Source organism: Chenopodium album, chromosome 11 (assembly GCF_948465745.1).
Source record: "Chenopodium album chromosome 11, dcCheAlbu1.1, whole genome shotgun sequence".
NCBI lineage: Eukaryota > Viridiplantae > Streptophyta > Magnoliopsida > Caryophyllales > Amaranthaceae > Chenopodium > Chenopodium album.
The window spans coordinates 357,132-383,249 of record NC_137844.1 but is presented as its reverse complement, the minus strand read 5'-3'; the positions used below and the strand labels follow the sequence as shown (position 1 = coordinate 383,249).

The 26,118-nt window shown below is 34.5% G+C and overlaps 2 protein-coding genes across 2 annotated transcripts; both read right to left on the bottom strand.

The window, feature by feature from the left end:
• Nucleotides 1-16,368: 16,368 nt before the first annotated feature.
• Nucleotides 16,369-18,883, bottom strand: LOC145568102 (polygalacturonase At1g48100-like). The gene is made up of 6 exons (XM_081627534.1): nt 18,155-18,883; nt 17,868-18,035; nt 17,627-17,671; nt 17,308-17,515; nt 17,137-17,218; nt 16,369-17,048 (listed from the first exon to the last, which is right to left on the bottom strand). The coding sequence occupies exons 1-6, from the start codon at nt 18,566-18,568 to the stop codon at nt 16,544-16,546; spliced, it is 1,422 nt and encodes a 473-aa protein (XP_081483660.1). The 5' UTR covers nt 18,569-18,883; the 3' UTR covers nt 16,369-16,543.
• A 1,756-nt stretch (nt 18,884-20,639) lies between these two features.
• LOC145567055 (glycogen synthase kinase-3 homolog MsK-3-like) lies at nt 20,640-25,275 on the bottom strand. The gene is made up of 13 exons (XM_081626282.1): nt 25,054-25,275; nt 23,924-24,101; nt 23,735-23,827; nt 23,592-23,651; nt 23,194-23,466; nt 23,035-23,109; nt 22,876-22,932; nt 22,607-22,747; nt 22,463-22,513; nt 21,726-21,821; nt 21,560-21,643; nt 21,276-21,378; nt 20,640-21,161 (listed from the first exon to the last, which is right to left on the bottom strand). The coding sequence occupies exons 2-13, from the start codon at nt 24,023-24,025 to the stop codon at nt 21,079-21,081; spliced, it is 1,218 nt and encodes a 405-aa protein (XP_081482408.1). The 5' UTR covers nt 24,026-24,101; nt 25,054-25,275; the 3' UTR covers nt 20,640-21,078.
• Between the last annotated feature and the right edge of the window lie 843 nt (nt 25,276-26,118).

Genomic DNA, 26,118 nt, shown 5'->3' with positions numbered 1-26,118 from the left:
CTTTCTGTAACTCTGCTCCTCCTTCGTTACGCTGTAAATCTTAGCGCGCGGAAGAGAAAGCGGAGTGTAGGATTCGTATCTGCCCGCAAAAGGAGCAGATTTTTCCTTCTTCGACTCGTTGGCAGAAGATTGCTCTGAGGCTTTCGCCTTTCCCTTTGCCTTCTGGCCTTGGCCTTCAGACGAGGGTGCTTGTTTTTGTTTCCCTCCCCCAGATTGAGGTTGGGTTTTTGTTTTATTCCACTCTTCTGCTCGGATGAACTTATCCGAAGCATTCAGTGCCTCCTCCAAGGTCATGGGTGGATTCATGACCATGAAGTCGGAGAACGGTCCAGTTCTGAGACCATGCTGAAGGGCGAAAACGGTCAGCCCTTGGTCCAGCTGAGAAATGCTGGACGACTCGTTGCTGAAGCGAGTCAAATAGTCTCGGAGGCTTTCAGCCTCCCCTTGCTGCAGACCCATGAGTTCTGCAGTGGTCTTCTTTCGGCGGTTTGCCGTAGAAAACTTGCTCTTGAATTTGGAGGACAGATCGTTCCACCCGGTTATTGAGCCTTCTTTCACTCCCTTGTAGATCCACGCTTGCGCGACCCCCTTGAGAGTGGTTGGGAAATATTTGCACCAAGTCGCTTCGGACCTGGGGCAAAGATGCATGTGTGCCTCGTAAGAGGCAATATGGTCCTTCGGATCCGAAGTTCCATCATAAGTAATGTGCGACGGGATTTTAACCGTCGGCACATGGGCTTCCAGTATCCACTGCTCGAATGGAGAACTGGAGGGCAGCATCACAGCCTTACCCTTATTCCCAGCCGAAGGGATCGCGCTCCGCCCTCTCAGAGAGGTAGAAGTGGTTTTCGTCCCTGGCTGGGAGGTCTGGGCCTCGGCTGCAGGGTAGGAGAGGCGTCTGTGCACGCTCCATTCCTTGTCGCCGAGACGGTCGTGAACGCTTCGGCGAACAGTTTCTGGCCGAGAGGCAGAACTGCTACTCTTATGGGCCCTGCTCGCGGTGAGCTGAGTGGAAGGTTCCCTGAAGAAGTGAGAGTTCCTGTTTCTCTCCCTCTCGGTTCTCCACGTATCCTCCTCCCATTCGCCGAGCTCCTTAAAAGATGAGGGTTTCCCCCATCCTGGCCGAGGTTCCTCCGCTGATTCCTGGTTTGCGGAGGGGTTCGGTCGCGTGGAGGCGGCATATTTTGGGCCTTCATGGCTTCCATGAGGACCGCTAAGGCTCTCACTACCTCCTCCGAGTTGGGCCCCGTCAAGGGTATCCTCGGCTGAGAGCGAGAGTGGGTGTGAATGCTCCGAGATTGACTCCGAGCATGGGATTGGGTCCTTTGAGTGGACCGGTTGTCCCCATTTGACCGAGGTGGATTCGGCAGGTGATTGGACTGAATTAGAGGAGATTCGGATCTCTCCCTAAGCTCTCCTTGAGAGTCGGGTCCCGCGGAGAGGCTCCGATCCCGAGGAGGAGATGGACTAGGAGTAGGGCGTTCTAAGGGATCCCCTCCCAGTGATTTTCGGCGTTTCCTCAAAGGAGAAGCACCGTTGCTCTTGTTCTTGCGATTCTTAGCCATTGGAACTAAGATTAGGGTAGAACTAATGAAATTGGCTTAAAGATTTTTTGAAAGTCTTCCCCACAGACGGCGCCAAATTGTTTCAGGTGAAAACAATGAGACCTTGCCGAAGGTCCAGAGAAGTGGTGAAGACTGGGCTCGGTCCAAGTGATGTTGGGCCGAGGGTTTCCTGCACAGCAAACACACGTAAACTAGCCTCGGGGGTGTTGCCGAGGAAGGCCCCTCCGATGCTAAAGTCAGTACAATGTGTAGAGAGAGAAAGTTATGCAAGAGAATTAATTGCTTGAGGCTTTTTTGTGAATAAATGTACAAATGTGATATTGATGGCTTTTATACCTTTGCATATATGGGAGAAGTGGGCCTTGGCCCAATTGACTTGCCTTGTGGACTGATCTTGACCTTAGCACAATTGGAGGGTTGAACCTTGACCTTGGGCTTTTAATTGGATCATTTAATGACTAGGCCCAATTGGACTAAATTGGACCCAAACACTATTTTAATCGAGTGATGAGAAAGTTAACTAACCTCTTACCTCTTAGAAGAAAGAACATATAACATCACCATTCTTAATCTATGGCCCCTCTCAATCTCTCATTATATGCTTATATTGATTCTAGTGCGTGAGGTTTACTTTGATGAATGGAAAAGTCTAGTATGCGTGAAAAACATGGTCGTCAGTTCTAGTGCTTACAAATAACATTCAAGCAAATAATTTAACACTACACACCCGCCTAATAGAAATTTTCCGCTATAATTAATAAATTAATGACAAGTAGTCAAATATGTAATAGAGTCATCTTTATATACTAGTGTGAATTGACATCAAATAACTCATGCTTGTCCAAAAAAAAATCAAATAACTCATGAAACACACATAATAATCAAAGGTGCATGTACCATTTTATAGCACTTACTCTCAACTGCACCCACCACTCCTACTGCTTGCAAATAACTTCAGACATTTGGTGATCAATTTCAAATTTACTTTAACTCATCTTTAATAGTATGAGTAATACTATTTGGTAGTCTTTATCTCTAATTCTCTATCCTAAATCCCTATGTCTCTTCCATCTTCTTTAATAAGCGAGCTAAAAGATAATGTTAAAGCGTTTACACATTAGAAAACAAAGTTCTTGCTTTAATTTTGTAGCAAGTGCTTACCGTTTTTGAAAGAGCATTAAGTGTTTATTTGGTTAACAACGAAACATATAAAAAGTGGAAGTTTTTAAAAAGTGGAGAAACTGATATTTTTGTTGACAAAATTATAAAATGATGTATTTCTAAGGTTTTTCGAGTAAACGAAACTTTTCATGACGAGCTGTTATTCGAGTGATTAACCAAATAAAGTTTGTTTGTAACTGTCTTGAAAATGGGACTAAATAGTGTCAATTGAATTTTTAAAACAGTAAGGCCCCGTTCTCTTCACCTTAATTTTGCTGAACTGAAATTATTTTTACTGAACTGAAATTATTTTTGCTGAACTTAAATTATTTTTACTGAACTGAAATTACTTTTGCTGAATTGAAATTATTTTTACTGATTTTTTATTATAAATCTTGTTTAAGAAAACTGAATTTTACTGAACTGAACTTATTTTTACTGAACTAAAATTATTTTTACTGAACTAAATTAATTTTACTGAACTGAAATTATTTTTACTTAATATTATTTTTTAAAGTGAAGAGAACAGGGCCTAAGAGTGTTTTAAACCAATTGGGCTCACTAAAAATAAGTCCATAAGATTGAAAGTTGTCTACCAGTTATAGCTCAGACTTCAGACTAGCAAATGAACAGGCCTTAATGGGACAGGTTACCCATTGGTTACTCTTTTAGGTTTAGTTTCACTTCAAACTTAAAAGTAGTACTACAATGAACTATTCTGAATCTAGCTAGTCTTATGACAATCTAGGTTGGCCCTTTTTACAGGGCCCAATAGCACCAACTAAACTAAACTCCTTTAACTCATATAACATAGTGGCCCAAACTAAACAAGTGCAGCTCTTTGCCTCTCGTTAATTCATTTTTCACCCACTCCGTAGATTGTTATATATATATATATATATATATATTTGACAAAGGATACAAAAGAGACAAATTAATTACTAAAGCAAATAAAAGTAACCGCTGCTTCACCCGCGATTTGATGAGCTCGATGAACACGCTGTTGATCCGCCTTATGAATATTACAGTACTGAAAGGTTGAGCCAAACTGTTTAACCTTACGAATGAGCCAAAGATAAGCGATGTTACCATGGCCATCCCCCCCAAAGAAGGGTAACAAGATTATATGAGTCAGTAAAATCCGTGAGGGAATGAAACCCTCGATCCAAAGCCCATTGTAATCCATACATGCATGCCAAATCTTCCGCGTGCAAGGCGAAAGTACAAACCCCAAAGTTACTCCTAACAATGATCCGAACATCCAACGGGTCATCATTATCCAAGCACCATCCCATCCCCGCTTGTTGGGACTCTTTGAACCAAGACCCATCAATTTGAAAAGAAAGTAAAGCACACCCCTGGAACCCAGTCCAAGCTGAGCTATGTAAAACCCAGGCGGAGGAGAGGAACCACCAATATCGCCCACAACATTAGCGGTGCTTGCAGGAGCGTCCGAGTTCAGAAAGACAGAATGTGTGTCCATTACCTCCGCAAACTGAGAATCAAATGGCTGGAAAGCCGAAGAATCTGCAAAAATTCTAGAATTCCGACACAACCATAAACTCCATAGCGTACCAACGAAGGTACATAAGCGAGAACTAGAAGGACCATCTTGACTAATAAAAAGTCGGATATACTCTTTTTTTTTTCAAACAAAACACCTTATACTTATACTTAATTAAAACGTACTCCCTCCAATTTTTTTATGGAGCTTTTTTTTTTAAGTATCCCATTTTTATACTTGGATATGGTTAGGAATAAAAAATTTGAAAAAGCAAGGGAGATAGATATAAATAGAGGCCTCAAGGTATAATATGAAAGGAAAAAATATTATAAATAATGGAAGGGTCAAATGGAAGAGAGAGAAATAATACATAATGTGAATATGGTTTTTAAATTTAACTAGTTTGAAACCCGTGCTATACACGGTTTTAGAGTACAATAATACTTTCATTATTCGTTTATTTAAAAACGTGTAAAACGAAATCATTATCTGTAAGAAAAACATAAAAAATTTATAATAAACATTATATTGTGATATTTTATAATACATGTAAAAAGGAAGGAATACGGAGTAATAAGATTTTTAGTATTCGTAGTATTAAACCTTAATCTTATTCTCAATTAAGTAACATTTTTTATATACTTTACTGCTACACTTTTATATTTTTATTTAAATTATTATGGTTGTGCATCTTCCCTAAATATAAGGTAAAATGTAACAAACTTCTTTCAATAACCGGAAAAAAAAAAAAAAAAAAAAAAAAGTAAAAAACTTTTAAGTGGGAAAATTTTTTATGAAGTAATGCCAAGTGTACCTTAGAGATAATTATGGGGATTACTTTACTATAGAGTATAGATAATGAGGCACTTAAATAAAACACAATCGTTTTTAAGGAAGTTGGGCACTTAAAAAAGAACGAGGAGAGTATGTTAGTAGTAATTTGGCTTATCTCATTATTTTTTATCACTTTTAATTTGACTTAATTTATTGAGAAAATAGTGTTAATAAGATGAACAAATCATGATTTTAATATCAAAAATAGAAAATACTTCGTAATTTTTTATTTTGGATAAAATATACGCTTACTACTCCGTATTTTTTATACTTGCAACACACTTTTTTGTCACGATATTTGAGGAAGTGATTATATTAAGTAATCGGACGAATTAAGTTATAAAATTTGAACAGTGACCTCATCACTTTCTTCTCATTGTAAATTATGTCAATTAATTTGTTCAGAAACAGAAGAAGTCCTTGATACTCGTATAACGTTAACATGCTTATTTCCAGAGAGAAATTAATACTAATAACAAGGCATTGGGACCAAACAGTAAGAGAGCGTATGTGGCAATCATATTCAACAACTTGGCAATTGCATTTTTCGCAGTGAAATGAACTACAATGACAGAGATGGGGAATCCTAAGCTGTGTATCTCTTTACTTTCTACCAAGTATACAAATTATAATCAACCATTTATTTAGTACGGAGTAATTCACAACCAATTATTACTCCATCCGTCCCTAAATTACATTCCTATTTTTAAGATTACACGGGAATTAAGAAGGAAAGAATAAGACAAATAATAATAATGAAATATTTCAATGGGAAATACAAAACATTAAATGATGTTTTGAGTAAAACAAAGATAGATTAATGATTATTGATGTCATGTCATCGATCTTTTTTAATTGAAAATTAAGAACTAATCATATTCATTAGGTTAGTTATGGGAAGTACAAACTTGAGAAAAACGATGGAAAGAGAAAATACGAGTAAGATTAGGATAGTAAGAGTGAGAAAGCATTAAATATACAACAGAAAAAGAGAGTTGATTTGGGATATTTGGAAAAAAAAAAACTTACTAAAAATGAAAAGGAGGAATGTAATTTTGAAATACCCAAAATAAAAACTAGGAATGTAATTTAGGGACGTAGGTAGTATATCTTAATCTTATGCGGAGTGTTTTATTTGGATATGTACACTACACATTGAAAGCTTTTACATCCAATGTTTTAAATCAAACATTTCAATTCTACCTAAGAGTCATAGCAGTAATTCATTACCAACAATTAATTCAAATTGTTGTACTTTATCGGTATAGCTTTGGTCATTCGGAAGATGATTAGGGTTATAGAGTAAATCATATCTCGTTTATATCATTTGTTCTCGGAAAATAAAATGAAATTGAGTCTAGTCATAGGTAGATTGCGCATGGGAGAATGAATCAGAAAATCAGAAGGTTCACTTGAATAATTGAACCATAAAAAAACAGTTAACTGGTAATACAATATTGATATTAAAAAAGAAAGGAACTAAACAACCACAATTCATACCGTAATCAACACTGATCCACTATCCAACCTTACGCAGAATCCCGAAGACGATCTTCCACCTTAAATCTTTTTTTTTTTTTTTAAAAAAAAGGGCCTAATTAATCCTAAATCTAATTAAGGATTAAAGTAATTGGTTAAATCAGAGGGCAAGATTGAGGTCCAATCTAGGACTTGAATGTTTGTAATGATCAGCGGCGGTGACCTCACCATCATCGTCATCATTGACGTCATCCATCTTCCTCTTCTTGTTCAAATTGTTGATATTATAATCATCAAATTTGAATTTATCAGGACGAGGTTGCAGAAAATCAATTGCAGATTTTTGAGAAGAAAAAACCACCTGATCTCGATCACTCTCCTGGTGATTCTGATGATGATGTCGAAAATCCTCCCATTTGAAGGAAGGCATCCAGGTTGTCTGAGCATCTGTAGCAGATCCTTTACAATTATAATTAAAATTCACATCATTCTTCTTCTTCGTCTCATTATTATTATAACTGTGATTTAATTGAGGTTGATTTTGATGACGATTTCGCGCTTCATTGAATCTTCTAATCAATTCGTAAAACTTGTCCATCTTCTTTTCTTCTTCATCGTCGGATTCAAATTCCTCTGCTGCTGCTGTTGATGTTGCTCTTTCCTTCTCCATTTCTGATTGTTTGAGAATACCAAACTTTGTTTTGGGTTTTCAGAAAGAGGATTTTGGTTGGACTTCCACAAGGACGATTTTGGTCTTTATAAATAGTTGTAAGAAGAGGTTCTTGTTTTTATACTACGGAGTACTTCGGTTTCAGTCAACCTAAAAGAATATTGAATACTCCTTGTAACTTGTGGAAGACTAGTAGGTGGGCCCGTAAGGGTGGTAATTAGCTCGATTGGATTACCTCTAAACAATTTCAATTCTTAGAAATTTCAACTTTTTATGTCTTTATTTATTTGTCAGCCAAATAACGCTTAAGTTTACGTCAAACATCATGTAATTTTAATTGGGTTTGACATTGTTTAAGTTCATTTATTATCATGTTTGTTAGGAAATTAAAAAGGGGAATAAGATGTTAAGGATAGATGAATTCTAGTATTTGTTTAAGGGATGATGATATGGATAAAACAATTTATCTTCTGCGGGAACTTCTCGTTTTCCCTTAAAAGGGCTCTTGATCAATTCCGAATCACTTGTCATTTTTTCTTTTTAACTCATGATCGGTTGATCCAATCATGATATTCAACCCTTTTCATTTATCTTCCCTTCCTTTCTCTTCATTTCCTTCAATCCAAATATGTTAGTAAGGGTAATTTAATCGTTTTATCACTTATCTCAAGGTTAGTTTCAATACATATCAAATACAGGATAATAATTACTATATTTATTACAGTATTATTATTCCATCAATTAATTTATTACCCTTATTTACCTTTATATCCCTATCTCTCATGTCAAATACATATGAATTACTCCGATATTTAAAACTGAATTAATGGCACAATAATTTTTTTTTAAAATACAACAAAGCCGAAAATATGGAGTATTGGGCTATAGCCTAGGCCTATAGCCAAGTGCCCAAGTTCCCAAATACAGCAATTACTCGAGTACAATTGAATGGTTCACAAATTAAATCACACAATAATTAACCTCATACATCTATATAGTTTTAAAATAGAAATAAAAAATTTACTTTGTAAAAAATGCTCCTTTATCTGTACATGATGTACATAAGTATGTTTTCTACTCTTGTAAAAAAAATTAAAAATAAAATAAAATAATGTATCTTTTCAACTTTAATTTATTTTATTCGTTTGATATGTTTTTGCTTTAGACGGTTTTGTAGGTGACGTGGTATGCAACAAGAATAATGACGTCAGGTAGCGTGGGAGCATGATCACAACGAGTGACATCATAAATAAAAAAAAAATCAGTATTTTTAGACAGAGGTTAGGTGAGATGGGCCTGGTCAGTGTGCAAATGGGCCATTTGTAGTTGGTAAATTTCTGTCGCTGTCCCCTCTTGTAAATGCCTAATTGGCTATATTTAATAACATTCATTTTTTGTTTGACCTTCCTAATTCTATCTCTCTCTGTTTGGTGGGCCTCCACCTTTTCTAATACGAGTATCGCATTTTCACCCCACACTTGTCTATTTAGACCATCTTCAATAGTGAGACTCAAGTTTGAGTATTGAAATACAAAATGAGTTGTTTTTATCTTCAATAGTGATACCATACCCACTTCTTAATTTAACAACTTATATGAAGTCTAAATTTTCAATGGTGAGACTCTCTTAAATATACAAATGTCACTTTCAATTTATAGCCCATCAAATACATTTCTTTTTTAATATTAAATATTGTAAGATTAAAAATAGAAATAAAAAAAGGTAAAACTTAAATTATAAAATATATTAGAATATTGACAAGGGTCCATACTTTTTATCAAATAAGACTCAAAGTTGAGTATCTAAACTTAGTTACTTTCTTTTGGAATTGTTAAGTTTAGATACCAATTTATTCGTATACATTTCAAAAAATACTCTCTCACTCCTAAAAATACTCATTTGAGTCTCACCATTGGAAATGGTTTTACAATCAATTAATCATCAAATTTTCAAAAGTTGCTTTCATTACACTTCTTATTACCAGTAAAATATTTTAATTATCACCGATAGATAATAATTAGTTACTCCATATCTCATTTTTTTTTGTGTAATACTACGTGATACACATTTAAGACCGGATGGCCAAGCCACCATCAGTCCATCACAAAATGTACGTTCCTATGTGTCTTGGCTAGTAGGTTATGCTGGATACACTTTAAAATCTTTTCCATTAAATACTGTCGTTAAACATGATGTAAGTATGTGACATGACATATTATGAAAGACAATTGAAACTTGATTGTTGTATACTTGTATATACACATAAAATTGCTTGTTTGGATCACATTTTAAATCTAGAAAACTATCATAATATACAACCTGACATCACAACATGTTATAATGTAAAAATTAATTGAAATTGATCTATCAATCTATCATACACATGAAAATAGCATAATCAAAATTGTGTTGCCCAATTCTCTCAATAAGAATCCGACTTTGAAAAAATAGCATAACCAAAATTTATTGATTTGTAGCGTAACGGTTTGAATTGAAAAGCTGTTTTTGAAGACTCGGTTTTCGGTATAATAACCAAAATTATGTTGCCCAATTCTCTCAATAAGAATCCGGCTCTACATTCCTCAATTTTATTTAAAGTCTTGTAATTTAATTTTTTTAGTGTTTAGAGAACAACAACGGTAGGTGATGAGAATCGTTTCCAATGAAATTGGGAGGAAAGCAATAATCACCTAAACTATCCCTCTAACCCTCACCAAGTCTTGTAATTAAAATGATATCAAAACTTAAGTACATCAAATTATCAATATCATTTAAGGTCAATTTACAATTACCGGCTCTGAATAATCCTACAATTGTAGCCTCGTCAAATAACTCCAAATCTCCAATAGTCGTTAATAAGTCATTACGTATGCCTAATGATGTCATGGGATACTTAAACTATGACATATGAATATATGATCTATATTGGTGCAAATTTTGACAGATAATATACCAAGTATTATTAAATGCAATCACTTCTTTATTACTATTAAAATATGAACTTAATGGTGGTCTCTACTTGGTAATTTAATTTATTTGTTTGGCCCATTACACTTTTGTGGTTTAATTTAATTTAATTTATTTGTTTGGCCCATTACCCTTAAGACTACAAATAAGTATCAATATATTAGCTTGTTTGATATTTCATTAGGAATGCATGATAAAAACACACGTAAATTAGTGTTATTAATGTATATATTTTATTAACTTCTTAATTAATAATATTATTCCAAAAAATTAGTAGTTACATAGAATCTTGTTAGATTTGTCTTAAATTAACACAAATTTTTATATGTGGCTGGCGTGTGGCCAGGGTTACTTAGTCAGTTAGAGGTTACTCAATCGGCCAATGGTTACCCAGTCAATGCTTGGGTGTGTGTCAACCTATCGTACGTTGTGGCTTACCACACAAAAAAACGTTATTAAATTAATGTGTAAATAAAACTTCACTTAATTATTTTTTATTTTTATAATTTTGCTTAAATGGAGTTGAATATTTGCGTTTTACCATATGTTTTGGAGATTGTAAATAGTCAAGTTGAGCAAACAAAATAAAAAAATCAAGTTGAACAAACAAAAAAGAACAAAGAAAGTATAGGTGTAGAATATACCAATAAAGTTGTAACAACAAAGAAAGTACAGGTGTAGACTATTAGAGTTGTGAGATCCACTTACATTAAAGGAACTTTAGGGTGTAGATTTTTATCAACGAAATAAATGAATCACACATCAGAGTTTTATAAATTTTAAGGCAGTGGATGAAGGAGTGATAAAGTCATGGTTCAATTATTCATCATATGAGCATTTAAGATTTTATAATATGTACTGTATTGTTTATTTGGTAAACGACTACAAATTCTGATAATAAGAATTGTATATGATTCTATAAAGTTTACCATTTAATCAGTTGTAACTAGAGCTACGTATAACCACCCTCAAATATCATTCATATGAGCAAAATATATATCTAGTTCTGTACATCAATATTCATTCCTAGGATCACTCAACATTATCATTATCCTGAAATTGTCTAGTATTTGGATTAGTTTTGAAACATTATTTTGTTTAATATTTGGAGTGATAAATTAGATGCAAAATCAATGTACGTACTCCGGAATTGTAATTTAAATGTTTAGAGGTAAAGACCGGAATGATTCTATTCGGTCCAGCCCTTTTGAACTGCTTAGACTGGTTTTTGAAAAGCCCAAAATCACTATTCTGAATTCAAGGCCTGTGTTTGGTTCTGAAATCTAAACTAAAGTTGTCCTATGGTTGTGTACTTGTGTGGCCTGCTATTAAAACAAAGCAGGTTGGGCTTTTCTGCCTAAATTATACGTATTTCATTTGTATTATTGCTGGCTTCACTCTATATCTTTCCCCTGATTTTGCTAATGCCTAAATCAACAGCATCAACAACTGAACTGCTCATTTTTCTTTATTAAGGTACATTACAATTAATTAGTGCTCCTATATATGTTGCTGTTGTTGTATTTTATACACCTCCATTATTTCTGTTTTCCTTACAAGGTAATGGATTTTCATCCCTAAACAATTGTGTTTCTTAATTATATAGTTCTATTACCACTAACCACTCTATAAGGCCTTAAAAGGAGAAATAGATATAGGATACATATGAATAAAAAGAGATAATTGAAGTATAGACAAACGTCTTTTATAACAATTATGCTTATGATCAAAGCTTTTTTTTTTTTTTTTTTTTTTTTTTTTTTGATAAATAACAAAAAATTGTCCCAAGTTTATCATTTTAACCTTGACACACATCAATTTCTAGACATGTATAACTTTGGCAGAAAATTGTCCTCATACTTGTCTCATGAGGAACTAATAATGTAGATTAGGTATTGGATAAACTATGGGCATGGACACAGCACATAGAAATTAAACATACAATATGACAAGATGTTTCTCAAAATATAATAATACTACTCCGTAGTAATATTATTATTATTATTATTATTATTATGTGAGTGGTTTCAAATTAATTAAATTCTGATGTTGAATCCCTTTTCGCAAATGACCAATAGAAGGAAAGAGAGTCTAGTTACTTTACATGTCATGTTCAAAAAATTCTGTATGAGAATCACAGGTAATTTAATTTGGGGATGGAAATCCTTTTGATAAATAAATTAGTGGGCTTGGCTGGGCTAATGGGAGTACTATGAGAATAAGAGAATCATTTGCTACTGTCAAAAAAAAAAAAAAAAAAAAGATAATGGTACGACGGTGTTAGTTTAAATTAGTTAGTGGGTTACCAATTCAATTAAGATTCCCTCCTAATTCTCTTCTATATATAATTTAATTAACAAGCATGAACTCCTTATTATTTTTATTATTAGAGATTTAGGCCTCGCTCTATTCACCTTATTTTTGCTGAAATGAAATTATTTTTACTGAATCAAAATTATATTTGCTGAACTTAAATTATTTTTACTGAATTGAAATTAATTTTACTGAACTGAAATTATTTTTTACTGATTTTCTATTATAATTCTTCTTTAAGAAAACTGAATTTTAAAGAACTGAACTTATTTTTATTAAACTGAAATTATTTTTACTGAACTGAACTTATTTTTACTGAAATGAAATTATTTTTACTTAATATTATTTTTTTAAGGTGAAGAGAACAGGGCCTTAGAGGTAGTAAGCAAGCAAGCCATACCAAAATTACATCGTGAGGCCAGGAATGTCTCATTATGTTCCGAGGATTGGAACCATACCAAAAATACGAATACCTATATGTATGTTTAAGATTTATTTTATTATCTGTTACTCATGAATCATGATTTTCTTTTTTTCCCCCTTTTGGCATGTTGGATATATATGCTCAATTATTATTATTTCTTGCTTGCATTGTTCACATACGAATTGAAGTAGGTAATAAGACCGCAATATCCAATTAAATTTTTGGGATCCTTGCTCATCCAATATAATAATGTTGGTAAAGCTAAAAAAAAAAAAAAAGGAGATGATATAATAATATAGCGAAAATAATAAAAGGTGGTAAAGCTGAAAAATACGAAGTAGAAAAAGAATAGTGGAATACCCATAAGGCCGGTGAACTTGGGCAGACCACAATAACATATACTCGTATAGATGGATGATGCTGTTATCATCAACAAACTTAGTCAACGGCATGCATTCATGGGAACTTTGGAACGCATCCCAACGACCATTTTAGTTATCATTTGGCTATGGAGTATGTATGCCCTATGGTCATGGACCTCAATCTTGTCAAGTAATATACGAGTATATACCTATTTGTAAACTTGTATCTCAAACTAGCTAACACAATTCGTCCTCAAATAATTGCATTGTGTACTGCCGAGGTTTTTTTTTTTTTTTTTTTTTTTTTTTTTTTTTTTTGTTTAGTTTGTATTTATACAGTAGAGATCTCCGATTACTCCTAATTTGCATGTCCAATATATATAAGATAAGATGGAATTGCATATGGAGGGAGTAGTTGAATATGTTTGTGAAATTGCACTATTTATAGTAGTTAGAATTCAATATAAACAAGATAATATAATAGAATACAGTTTATATTCAACTTGAAGGATTCAGTTCATTATTGAAAAACATATAAAGTTGATAACGACAAAATTGGTACATACACTAATTAATGGTAGGTAAGTTGTATATTATGAATAAAACCCGTGCACGGAGCACTGACTAACACTAGCACCTTTAGTGAAAGAAAAGAAAACACATTATTGTATTGAGGTAGCCTACAAAATAGCATACCATCTCCTTCTTGAATTGTAGCTACATAATTCTCGAGTTTTAGGAGAAACCCATGATTATTCTACCTCCTCTGTCTATGCGCATGAAACTCCCTCTTCTTTAAAGTTGCCATTCCACTTCTCCGCCTTCCCTTTTTAAGATTCTTTTCTTTATTTTAAGCCTTTTATTTAATCAACTTGGACAGTTGGACCTATTATACCAAGTATGTATTGCTTATCTACCTATATTAATACTTTTCTTGTGTATTGTACAAATACATTACTTCTATCTTAAATAAAACATGACATCACCAATCCTTTCACCTAACTACTAATCAACATAGATTAATCCGCACTATGAATGTTATATCTATAAGTACTCCTTCGATCTATTGCCAATCTGCCATAGCTTTCCAGTATGAGCAGTATAAATTAGGTCATTAATTGTACGGCATTTATGTACTTGAAATACAATCTAGTATTAGTGCATAATATTCCCACAACATGCCAATATTGAAAGTTATTGTACTTTGTAGTTTTTGCGTAAAAATTAGCTTAATTTAGGGTTATCTCTTAGTGATGATCACTTTTTATCAAATTACGTAGTACTTAACTTAAATGTCTTTCAATTTCGGGACTCTCAAGTTCACCATGACATTTATGTGACTAATAACCAAGGAGTGTATATGTTTCCAATTAACTTTAAATGACCCCTGGATGTATACCCTACGATCACTTTAATTTTTGACAGAAGTTTCCGAAAATGGTCCGAAAGCATGGACTATAGCCTTTACTTTTTTGGATCCAAAAGCCCTAAAAACGGTCCAGATTCATAGATTATAACCCTCACTTTTAGAGAATTTCTTATTTTTCCGTACCTTGAAAGAAATTGGGATTAAGATATTTTTCATGAATCTCACCGGAGGATTATATTTATGTACACTTTACTTTCCTCAAAAAAAAATGTACACTTTACTTGTATTGTATCAACTTATATGTTGCCAATATTCCATTTTTTTTTTTTTTTAAATCTTTGTGTATACACAGTAAATACTAATTATTAAGTTACACCCTTCGCTCTTTTTCTAGGTTACGTTTAGTAAAAAGTAAAATGTTTACAAGTTGCTTGATGGTGGTGGTCAAATGTCGGATTATATTAATTTTTACCCAACTAATTTAGTTTTAAAGGGGCATATTAATGTACAAAAGTGAATAAGGTTGAAAAGTGAATTAATATTCTTCGCTCTGGTATTGGTCTAAGGTTGAAATGTGATGCACAACTTAGAACCCCAACAAAGTGAAACTCTGATTGTGCACACTATCGGTCGCGAGTCACGACCGCTTTATGATTAACCTTTTTTTCAGTTTAAGCAAATTTGCGCCACACTTTTCTCATATTATACACCCATTTGGCCATTTGATTAAAATAGTATTACTCGTAGTGAGTGATTAGAAGTTGAGTGCACTTTGTTTAAACTTTCGGAGGTGATTAATCATTTGAATATTAACATATCATGAAACAGTTTTTGAGGATGATTTGATTTTCACTTCAGAAACATACTCACGTATATCAATACATAATAATGACTATATAAACATTACAATGACTAGCTAGTCCAAGACTATAAACTGGACCATCCTTTGCATACCAAATTAACATAAGTAGTTTTAGTTTAGTACACTACGGGAGTAGTTAATACTCTTATCATGAAATTTCTATTCTTTATATAATCTAAAGTATCAAACAAATGGCGAAAGTGAATTAACTTTGTTATTTTAAATATTATATACTAGCCCAATTGTTAGGATCAATATATAGTAAATTCCTCAATTAACTATTGTAATAATTAACTGAGTTCACCTACACCCCTACACCTAATTACCGAAGTGTGTGTCCACCATTAAGATTGCTTACTATATGTGTTCATTTCTATTTAATTGAATGTGTATGTATTTTTAAAATTATGTATGAAATTTGAATAAAAAGTTTAATGGAAGAATTTTCGTTGTTTGAATGTAATTTATAAGTTTGGCTAGTAAGCAGCAATTATTATTATTTTTTTTAGTAAACCTTAAATAAAGGTGAAAATACCGTATCATCTGTTCTTTATCTTCCACTAAAAATAGTGAAATTGCAAATGGGTGTAGAGTTAAACTGGTTTGCTTTTATGATGGTTAAGTTTTTCTTTTAGTCCAATATTGTCAAAAAAAAAAAAAAAAAAAAAGTGAAATCAACAATTTATAAGAATATAGGTGTAATAGAAGATGACAATATAGAAATCAGTACTTGATGAATATTAAATTACTTAAAGCTTAAAAGCTTTATTTTGATAACATGATCAAATTAAAACAACATACACATACAATTGCATGAATGCATGATAATACAAAGAACAGAACATAAAAGTGAGATTAAAGCCTCACAGTACAATTGACACTGCAAACTAGAAAACCTGTAATACTATTACGGCAGGAGAAGACTTAAATATGCTTCTCCTTGAATAGAAACTCGGCCGCACCTTAGTTGACACGTACACCAAATCAATTCTTGTACAAATGTATATACATTGTATACTAGATGCTGATCAACTCAACAATGATCAATGCTACTTTCCAAGATAGGTTGAGGCGGGATACCCTCTTGCAAGCAGAATACGGGAGGAATAGTGAGCGACTCTAAGCTTCCATAAGCATTCCAACAGAAGGGGTCCAACACCATTTCCCCAACAGCTGGGAGTAGCTCAATATCTGACAAGGTAATGTTGGAGCAAGGGACTGCTTCACTGCAACCAAAGTGCATAGGAGGGCTCCTAACATCATACGTGCCCTTCAGACTGGAATAAACAATGTCAGTCACTAAGACAGCTGAGGTTTGGTTGTTGCAACCTTTTCCGGAGCAATAGTACTGGTCAATTATGATGGGGTTCCTCACAGAGTCCATTCGTATGTTATCAAATGTCACCCCTGAGACAGCACCTGACCCTCCTTGCCAAGTCTTGATCCTCACTCCATTGCTGGTTTCTCTCATCAGCGAGTCTCTCACAGTCACATTGTGTACACATGCCCTTGAATTGTGGTTCCCCAAGCTTCCAATACTAATTTCAACCAATAACAAATATTCTTACAATATCCTTATTAATACCAGCATGTAAATTAAGAGATTAACAGTCGAGGCAAGCATACCTGATTCCATGACCATGTCCACAGGTGATGTTTCTGATGTCTACATCGAAGCAACCAGAGCCAATTGAGACACAGTCATCGCCTGCATACAGGAATAACATGTATGACAACTCTACAATTATGAAGAAAAGATGGAAGGAAACTATATCTTGTGCTAAGAGACTGACTAACCATTGGAAATGAAGGAATTATAAATCTGGACATTGTTGGTATTTTCAATATGAATTCCGTCAGTGTTAGGACTTAAAGCCGGAGATGTTATGTGAATTGACTCTATGTGGACATTGTGGCAAACATCAAATCTGAAGTGGAATTGTGGACTATTTTGGATTTGGAGTCCTTCGACTGTCAAGTTGGAACTCTCAAAGAATCTGATGGCCTGCATCATATAAAAGATAATTAATATAGTAAAGCTCCAAACAACAAAGATATAGTCCTCCAATCAGACAGTGCTTATAATTTTCTTTAAAGATTCAAATAAGATGCTTACGATAGGACTATCACAAGGACCAGGCAGTGTGGTTCCATTAGGTCCCTATAAAAACATAAGAAACAGTGTGTCAAAGCCAAAGAAAAGTTTAAGAGTAACGTTAAATATCTAATATCAAAGCCTTAATCATACGTTAAATGTCTAATACAGACACTATAATACAAGTACTTTTAAAAAGTTTGGTTGATTAGTTCTAAAGTAGAATTGCACATATCACATGGAGTAAGGGTGGTTATTTTACCCTGTGAGGCTTGCAGGGGAGCTCCCACCATTTTCCTCCCCTTCCATCAATACGGCCTCCCCCTTGGAGTGACATCCCTCCAACTTTGTAGAACACCAACCACTGATGCTTACTAGTGTTCTTTGGCCACTGCTCGGGCCCATCCGGTGGCACAACTGACCCATCAATCTGTTTGCCATAATAAGCAAATACTTCCACATTAGGAAAAGGAGAATGATTTAAACAATACAATATTTTCGTTAAAGTTGAAGAGAGAGTAAAAAAAAAAAAAAAAAAAAAAAAAGTACCTGAAAAATAATGTCAGTTTGACAAGGGCCAGAGAAGATGGTAGATTGAATCATGAAGATATGGCCACTAGGAGCATGTAATGCAGTAGACTCGGAATTATCAGTACTACTACAAGCAGCATCCCAAGCTGCCTTAAAGGCCTCCGTGTCATCAGAAACACCATCCCCTACGGCTCCAAAACTCCTAACATCAAAAACACCGGGAGGAGCATAGGCAGGAGGATCAGCTGCAGGGTTATCAGGCTGAGAAGAAGGGGGCAGGGAAATTCCGGAATCAGGGGGAGAAATATAATGTTCATGCTTGTGTCGTTTGTAAGTGTGTCTATGGTGTCTAGCATGGGAGGCAGGAAAAAGGCATGCATTGATGGCAAAAATAGTATGTAGAAATAGCAATGTCAGATGGAATTTCCCCATCAAAAAAACTAAGTAAAATGCAGTTAGAACAACAACAACAAACAAGGAAATTGGCTGAAGTTTTGGCAACTACGTGGTTGCTAAAAAAGAGAGAAGAAGGCAAGTTGGAGAGTGTAATTGGGTGAAAAGAAGAAAAGACACAGAATACGTGAAAGGCTGAGAAGCACCAAATATAAGCATGTATGTTGTTACTACATACAGCGTATGTATAATGTGTATATATATAGAAACAAAAAATGTGGGTAAGTTAGTTTGTGAAGAAAAACACAAGGTTAAGGTTAAGGTTAGTGGGAAGAATGAATATAAAAAAGCCACAAAAACCGACCTTTTAAATTGTGAAGAAGCATGCTTGCTTTTGAGAGTGAGTGGAAGATGTTGCAGAGTCGACGGTTAAGGGATACAAAAATAAAAAAAGTAAACAGAATTTACGAAATTAACAAGGTATTTGTGAGAATTTTGATTTTAAAAAAGAAAAGAGCTCCCATGTTCTACCCCATTACCCTCTCATATAGTGAGTGTAATGGTCCACAACTTCCCATTTCTGGGTTTACAGCTGCTTACTATTTCAGTAAATATTTTAATTAACCCATACTTTTTTCTTTTTTACTTTTTCTTTGGAGAACCTTCTTACATTTGCCTCAATTGGTGATTTTCCTTGTCAATTGTCACACTCTGTTTAGATTCCTTAGAATATAATCTTCTCACCTCGTACAATATACATTTTTTTAAACATACCAAACTATATGTTCCACTTCCTTACCTCTTCTCCTATGCTACTCTTGAGTTTCACTCTGTTAATTTACAATGATGAATCAAGTGTCCGAGTAACATAGTTGTCGTATTCTTGTGTCAGATGATAAAATCTAAACTGTCGAAAATGGAAACTCAATGCATAAGTAAGATACTACACAAGTGTCAACTACAGGACACGGACATCAAGAACTAATAAGATGAAAGAGTAGTACGTACTTAGATGAAAATAACATTGCCTTGTTGGTAGACCTAGGAAGAAAGCATTTTGGATTTGGATATACATTCGCGGTATGCCTATCTGCAGGAGGACCGCACCAAAGTGGCTTAAAGAAGTCAATTGGGATTGGTCCTCTCTTCATTCTACCCTCATTTCAAAACCAAAAGCAGAATTGCAGATTCTTTGGGTTCTCTATACCGATATTATTCTCAAAAGTACCATTATACATTTACACAGTACATCACAAGTTCACAACGCCTTTATAACTTTTTTCTGCCGCATTTTCTTCCTTGACAAACAAGATTGTCTTCCAAGGGAATTGCAAAATTAATCTAAATCTTTGACAAGACAGTGATCAGCTAGCTATAACTAATCTCTGAAATTTTAACTAATTTTCCTCGTTTCAATTACATTGATATGAACAATATCTTTTATGTACTCACTGAAAACCAACTCAAACTCAGTAAAATTTTAAAACTAATGCATAATTATTATTGAGTACGTTCTCATAGATTCTCAACAATATCATAGGCCATACTAAGCAGACTTTCCAGCATTAGCAACCAAATCAGAACCAGCTGAGAAGGTAGCAAACCGTCTTCGGTGCAAAACAAAGGACGGCCGCATTACCCTTGCAGAAAATAAGTAAATCATAGTTTCATTAGCTTCAAATGACAACATCCTATTCCTGGATGAAAACCAAAACCATGTACCAATTTCTCCTACTTCATTCAACGTATAGTCAAGTATTTCGGATAGAAGTAGCTTTCAAAATTTAATACTGTAGCAAATCTAATTTGAAACATCCCAAAGCTGTAGGTAAATTCAATTCAGAGCATATAATCCAGTTGTTCACCCACACAAACAAGCTAACCGTAATTTTAGACTAACACAACCCGTATCTGACAAACCATATGATTACAGCACTTATTGTACATTACAGGAGTAACCGAGTAAAGTACAAAACATTATCAGCATGGCAAGAACATACAGCCACAAGTTCCATTTGATGCTCTGTTTCAAGCCTAAATAATTTCACAGATTAATTCAGTGGTAAATTCCAAGTATAATTTTCTTAGGGTGAGAAAAAGGGAAAGTAAATGAGCAATAGGGTTTTCATCACCCATTAGAGTAGCACCAATAATAAAAATAAGTTTTGTAAAGCACAACAGCTACAGCAATGCAGCGTCTCTCTTCCTCACTTGGAGTCACATAACAACGTGAACCATATGAAAGAATAGAATGATCATTTAATTTGATACATAGTTACAACCTACAGTTACATCTACAGACAATGGTTCATCGCCTATCAGGTTCTGGGTACAATAAACAGAACCTTCACAACGCGCTTCCATGAGCAACAACATATTACGGCAATATTATGAACTTAATCAGAGCATGTTAGCAGAGAACATAATGTTAATAGAAATAATATAACCTCCAAAGATCCTCCCTTGAATATGCATATAGCTTATCTAATTCAAAACAGCTGAAATAGTTCTCCATGAAGCACCTCTTCTGAGCATGATCATGTACCACATCATGATCCAAGAAAAGCACATTGCTTTCTAGCATGATCTGGAATAAGCCTCACCAAAGTTTCTGTTGGAACTCCTTTTAGTTCTGGTAAATAGCAGAAGAATGCGTAAGCAAGCACTCAAGGAAGAGAGAAGAAAATAAAAAGGGGCAAAATAAAACTTTTGGAGAAGGTGAGGGGGTCTAGCAAAGAGACTATACCATGAGCCTTAAAATTGAAGAGTGGGGGTAGGGCCCGTCCATTGGGCAAGCGAGTATTTGGATCACGTAGCTCATCAAAGAACGGATGAGTCAAAGCATCCAACTGCATTAAGACAGGAAATAAAAGGTACCACAGATTAGAGAAATCCAAATCCAGCAACATGCAGATGTTACTGATGGAAAGCTATGATTAAAAACAGACATTATTACATTAATGATTAAAAACAGACATTCACTAGACTAACAAGTTCTATCATAGAAGAAAATAGCACTTGGATACTCACAGCTGTGCATCGAAGGTTTGGGGAATATTGCAAAAGTCTTGAGACAAGATCCACAGCCTCAGGAGGCATTCGCTTGTGGAAGATCTGAATTTAAAAGAGTAAGTGCCAAGATTAGCTAGGTCACACAGTAAAGGTTAAAGGAAGAACAGATAGAAGACCAGCATACCTTGTGCCATGGGTGAGCTTTAATTTGAGGGAACTTAAATTCTGTGTAATTGGGATTCATACATTTTATTTCTTCCCTTGTAGGGGTACCCAAAACCTACATTGGTAAAAGAAGAGAAAGTAGAGTTAAATATCAACATGTATAGCCAAGATGAAAAACAGGACATTGGGTTATTAAAACCCCAGAGCCGGGAGCAAAGACAGACAAATTTCAGCAATAAGCTTCTGTATTTCATTTACTCCATACCCAATTTCAGCTTTTGCTACTTTGCACAAGCATGCAACTCAGGCACTAAACTACTTCCTGTTAAATGCGTGCAAGTGGAAAGTAACCAGTGAACGTACTGATGATTTTGACACCCATTGATTTATAGCATCTCATTCACTCCCATGTTCTACCACAAAAGAAAGTGGGAGTGCCACATAAAATTTAAGGAATTATTACTCAATTATTATAACTACCTTGCTAATTGAATGTGAGACAATATCAATGTAACCTACTATTGCATATTTTATTACGCAAGTTTTAGAGTCAAAAGTGAATTAAAATGCCAGTATCTTTCTGTATTTACACTTATTAGCAAGCAAATTCAAGCCACAACCATCCAATATGCAATGCCTGAAATCCTACTTAATTTGGCAAGCATTTTGATGGCAATCACATCGAAAAAATTCCAACATTTTTACATAAAGAATCATGGAAACACATCACAGAAGATTGAAGATTATGGCAATCACCTTAATAATCTCCACAAGCTGATCAACTCCACTCTCACCAGGGAATAAAGGCTGCAAAAGCAAGCATACATAGACCATGGTTATGATGTATGAAGCAGCATAGTCTCACAAACTCAACTAAAACCATTGAAGTCAAAAACATACTTGTCCAAGCAGCAGCTCAGCAAGAACACAGCCAGCAGACCAAATGTCAATTGCTGTTGTGTACTCAGTTGCTCCAAATATCAGTTCTGGTGCACGATAGTATCTGGAGCATATATAAGATATATTTGGCTCTCCTTTCACCTGCCATTAAAATAAAAATATGGTCTTACAGCCAATAAAGAAAAGATAGTATCAACAGCAATGAAGCTGACACTCTGACAAAGACAATTAACAACACAAAATGTTAGAACAGGAAAACGAGGACGAACCAAGACTTTAGCACTTCCAAAGTCGCAAATCTTTAATTGGTGTGTATGCGGATTGACCTGAATCGATAAAACATGATATGAGATTAACAATAGAAAAAGTTGATTTCTATAGCAATTAAATCTAAAACATCAAATGGAAAACCTTTCAAAGACCATTACCAGTAGGTTTTGAGGCTTAATGTCTCTATGGCATACTCCAATAGTCCCATGAAGGTAGGCCAATGCCCGACAGATCTGGTGTCAGTAAAAGCGATTGTTAGAACTATACGCTTTAAGTATCTTATATACTTTAAAATCAAACCCCCAGACTACAGATACCTGGTATGTGTACAGCTTTACATATATCAATGGCATTCTCTGATTAATCTTGTTGTAGTGTCTGATGACACGGTGAACAGTTTCAGGGACAAACTCAAGCACCAGATTAAGATAGAGCTCATCCTTCCCAGTTGTGGAAAAGAAACAATGCTTCAAAGAGGTAACATTGGTATGATCCAAAAGACGCATTGTTTGCAGCTCACGATTTTTGTATCTCTTGTCCTGAAGGACTTTCTTTATAGCCACAGTTTCACCGGACTCCAAGCACCTTGCCTAGACATCCCAACATTAGTAAATTAGAAATGTTATCCAGGGTGGCTTCAAGTGTTAAAGAATGTTGCTTATTTGCCTTTGCAAACAAAAGATGAAAGCTTTAAATCAGTCATTGCCAAGGTTACCTGAAACACTACTCCAAAGGATCCTTGTCCGACAATACGTTCAGCCATGTAACTCACTGTCTGAAAACACAAAGGCATAAATCAAACAAGAGCACATATTTTACAACAGAATAACTACAATGTACATGGCAATCCCATATTACCTGCTTATCTTGTCCATTTTTACCACCAATGGTGGTGACAATTATATGACCAGTCTCTGTACCATTACCATCAACAACAGCAGTTTCCATTTCCTAAAAAGACCGAGGCAAGCATTCCCATAAATAAGCATCAAGCGACGGAAAGAAGCGAAGGATACACCAAACAGGGGATCAAAAGTAGACAATTACCTTATCATCTCTAATTTTCATGTCATTCATCCCATCAATGGCACCAGCGATGCCACCGCGTTCTCTAAGTCCAGAAGTGGGAGGAATACCCCCCGAAGCCATCTATATCAGAAAGATGGAGAAGCCACCAAGCGTTTGCACACAATAAAACCAGAAGGATCCAAAGACAAATAGCAATCTGTTGCAAGAAAATAGATATCAAAGAAAGGGTAAGACCCTTGCTCATTAAGCCATCAATAAACATATAACTGCTATGGAAAAGACAAAGTGTGAAGTGCTCTGGCAACTTCCAACCTTGATGATGGATAAACATAAGATAACTTCAAATCATCAACAAATTATTACTAGGGTCAGTTTCCTCGATTTGCAGAAAACTTTTGTCTTATTAACATTATCAATAGTTAATTACACTGTACTTATACCCAAAGAGCTGTTAATACAAGATCCACATCCGCCGGAAAATTAATCGTTAAATAAAAGGTACCATTTTTAAGCAAGCCACTAAACATTTTTTCAAAAGAGCACCTCAAAATATGCGCATTTAAGTTTATTGAACCATATAAAAACAATTAAGTGCATTAATTAAGAGGGGGATATTTTATAATATAGGGAGTAATAAAAACCAGAACTTTAGTGCATTGGTGCAACGGGTCTTTGTTGTAATTTGACTAAGAATGATTAAACTTTCCCAGATCACAAAAACTAAACGAATCACTCATTTTAACTACAAGAAAAGATGCAAACTTGAAATTTGTATTTTTTTTTTTTTGTTTTCAGAACTTAGTTGTTCTTCTGAAATCAAAAAACAGAGATCCTGGCAAAAATATATTAGGAAAAGGCAGAAATAAAGAAAAGGATTGATTAACAACTTGCTATTCACAAAACAGACGGCAATAAGGAAAGTCGCCCAAATTCAGTAGGGTAACCCTAATTGCAAAATAATAATTCATGTAAAAGAATAACATCCGGATGATCAAATTATTGAAAGGAAACACAAATTAAAAGAGATAGAGTGAAAAACAGACAAAAAAAAAAAAAAAAAAAAAATGTGAATCGATGATTAAAAACCCAGAAAAAAAGATAAATCACTAGAGAACAAGGGAGAAAAATCACAGAGCAAAATAACATACCAGTAAAGGCGGGAAGATGGAAAACAGGTTGCTGGAAAATGAGATTAAAAAAAAAAATGGAGAGAGGAGGAGAATGAAGAAGACTTATAAAATGGGTTTTGAAAGAAGAAGATGAAGCTTGTGTTATGGGGTTTGGTGACAGTCAAAGGGAGAAAGTCTGTATTCAATAATCAATACACTCTTTCTGTTTCTCTCTCTTTGATTCAGCAATTCTTCACCCAATTACATAATTTAATCATTTATTGTAAATTGTAATTGCAATAGACATAGTCATTAGTCTCTCTCCTCCTTTTTGACCATTCAAACTTGAATGGCCCCTTTGCTTTTACTATTTCCCTATTTTGGATTACTTTTTCCGTTTTTCCTTACTTTTCTTAACCATAACTATACAAACAATTCAAACAAATTGTTTTCTTTGGTCATTGGACATTTGGACTATCATCACTTCATCAATCTGTGCCTTCAAATACTTAAGCTTAACTGTACTTTTTTTTGTAACAAGACTAATACAGTAACATACTCTTAACTTAACATAACACAAGTTACACAACACAACTTATTTTTGTGTTATTTATCTATTTCACACTTAAATTTATGAATGTGCCATGCAAGCACAGAAAACAAATGGCTCAGACGCCTCAACCTACTACAAATTGATCATAAAGTCACGAATTTAACATGTTCACACGTGTAAATATCATTTTCAAAAATTAGTACTCATTTAGCGTGTTGACTCACTCATGTAAAATATAAATACTAGAAACTAGATCCATGTTTATGAAAATTTGTACGAACTCAATAAACACAACTTTTCCGTAGTCTATTTCAAGCACGACTTGCTTATACACAAGACCCGCTGACACAACAAGTGAACTTGCACAACTCAACTCATGCTTGCTCTTACCCACATCCTACCTATGTAACAATCTATGCTACATTCTCTTTGTCATCTCAAGGATGAATTATGTTTTCATTGAATCTAACTAAACTAGCTATTAAGTTGAGTTGGTTTGAGCAAAAGAGTAGCTAAAACAATATTAACATAAGATCAATTCAATTCTATCC

Excerpts from the sequence above, each read along its gene's own strand:
- LOC145568102 (XM_081627534.1), bottom strand. The coding sequence starts at position 18,568 with ATGGGGAAATTCCATCTGACATTGCTATTTCTACATACTATTTTTGCC. Across the intron at positions 17,219-17,307 it reads TAATTCCTTCATTTCCAATG|GCGATGACTGTGTCTCAATT; the intron begins GTTAGTCAGTCT and ends TCCTGTATGCAG. Across the intron at positions 17,049-17,136 it reads GGACATGGTCATGGAATCAG|TATTGGAAGCTTGGGGAACC; the intron begins GTATGCTTGCCT and ends GGTTGAAATTAG.
- LOC145567055 (XM_081626282.1), bottom strand. The coding sequence starts at position 24,025 with ATGGCTTCGGGGGGTATTCCTCCCACTTCTGGACTTAGAGAACGCGGT. Across the intron at positions 23,467-23,591 it reads CCTTTGGAGTAGTGTTTCAG|GCAAGGTGCTTGGAGTCCGG; the intron begins GTAACCTTGGCA and ends TGGGATGTCTAG. Across the intron at positions 21,644-21,725 it reads AAGCTCACCCATGGCACAAG|ATCTTCCACAAGCGAATGCC; the intron begins GTATGCTGGTCT and ends TTTTAAATTCAG.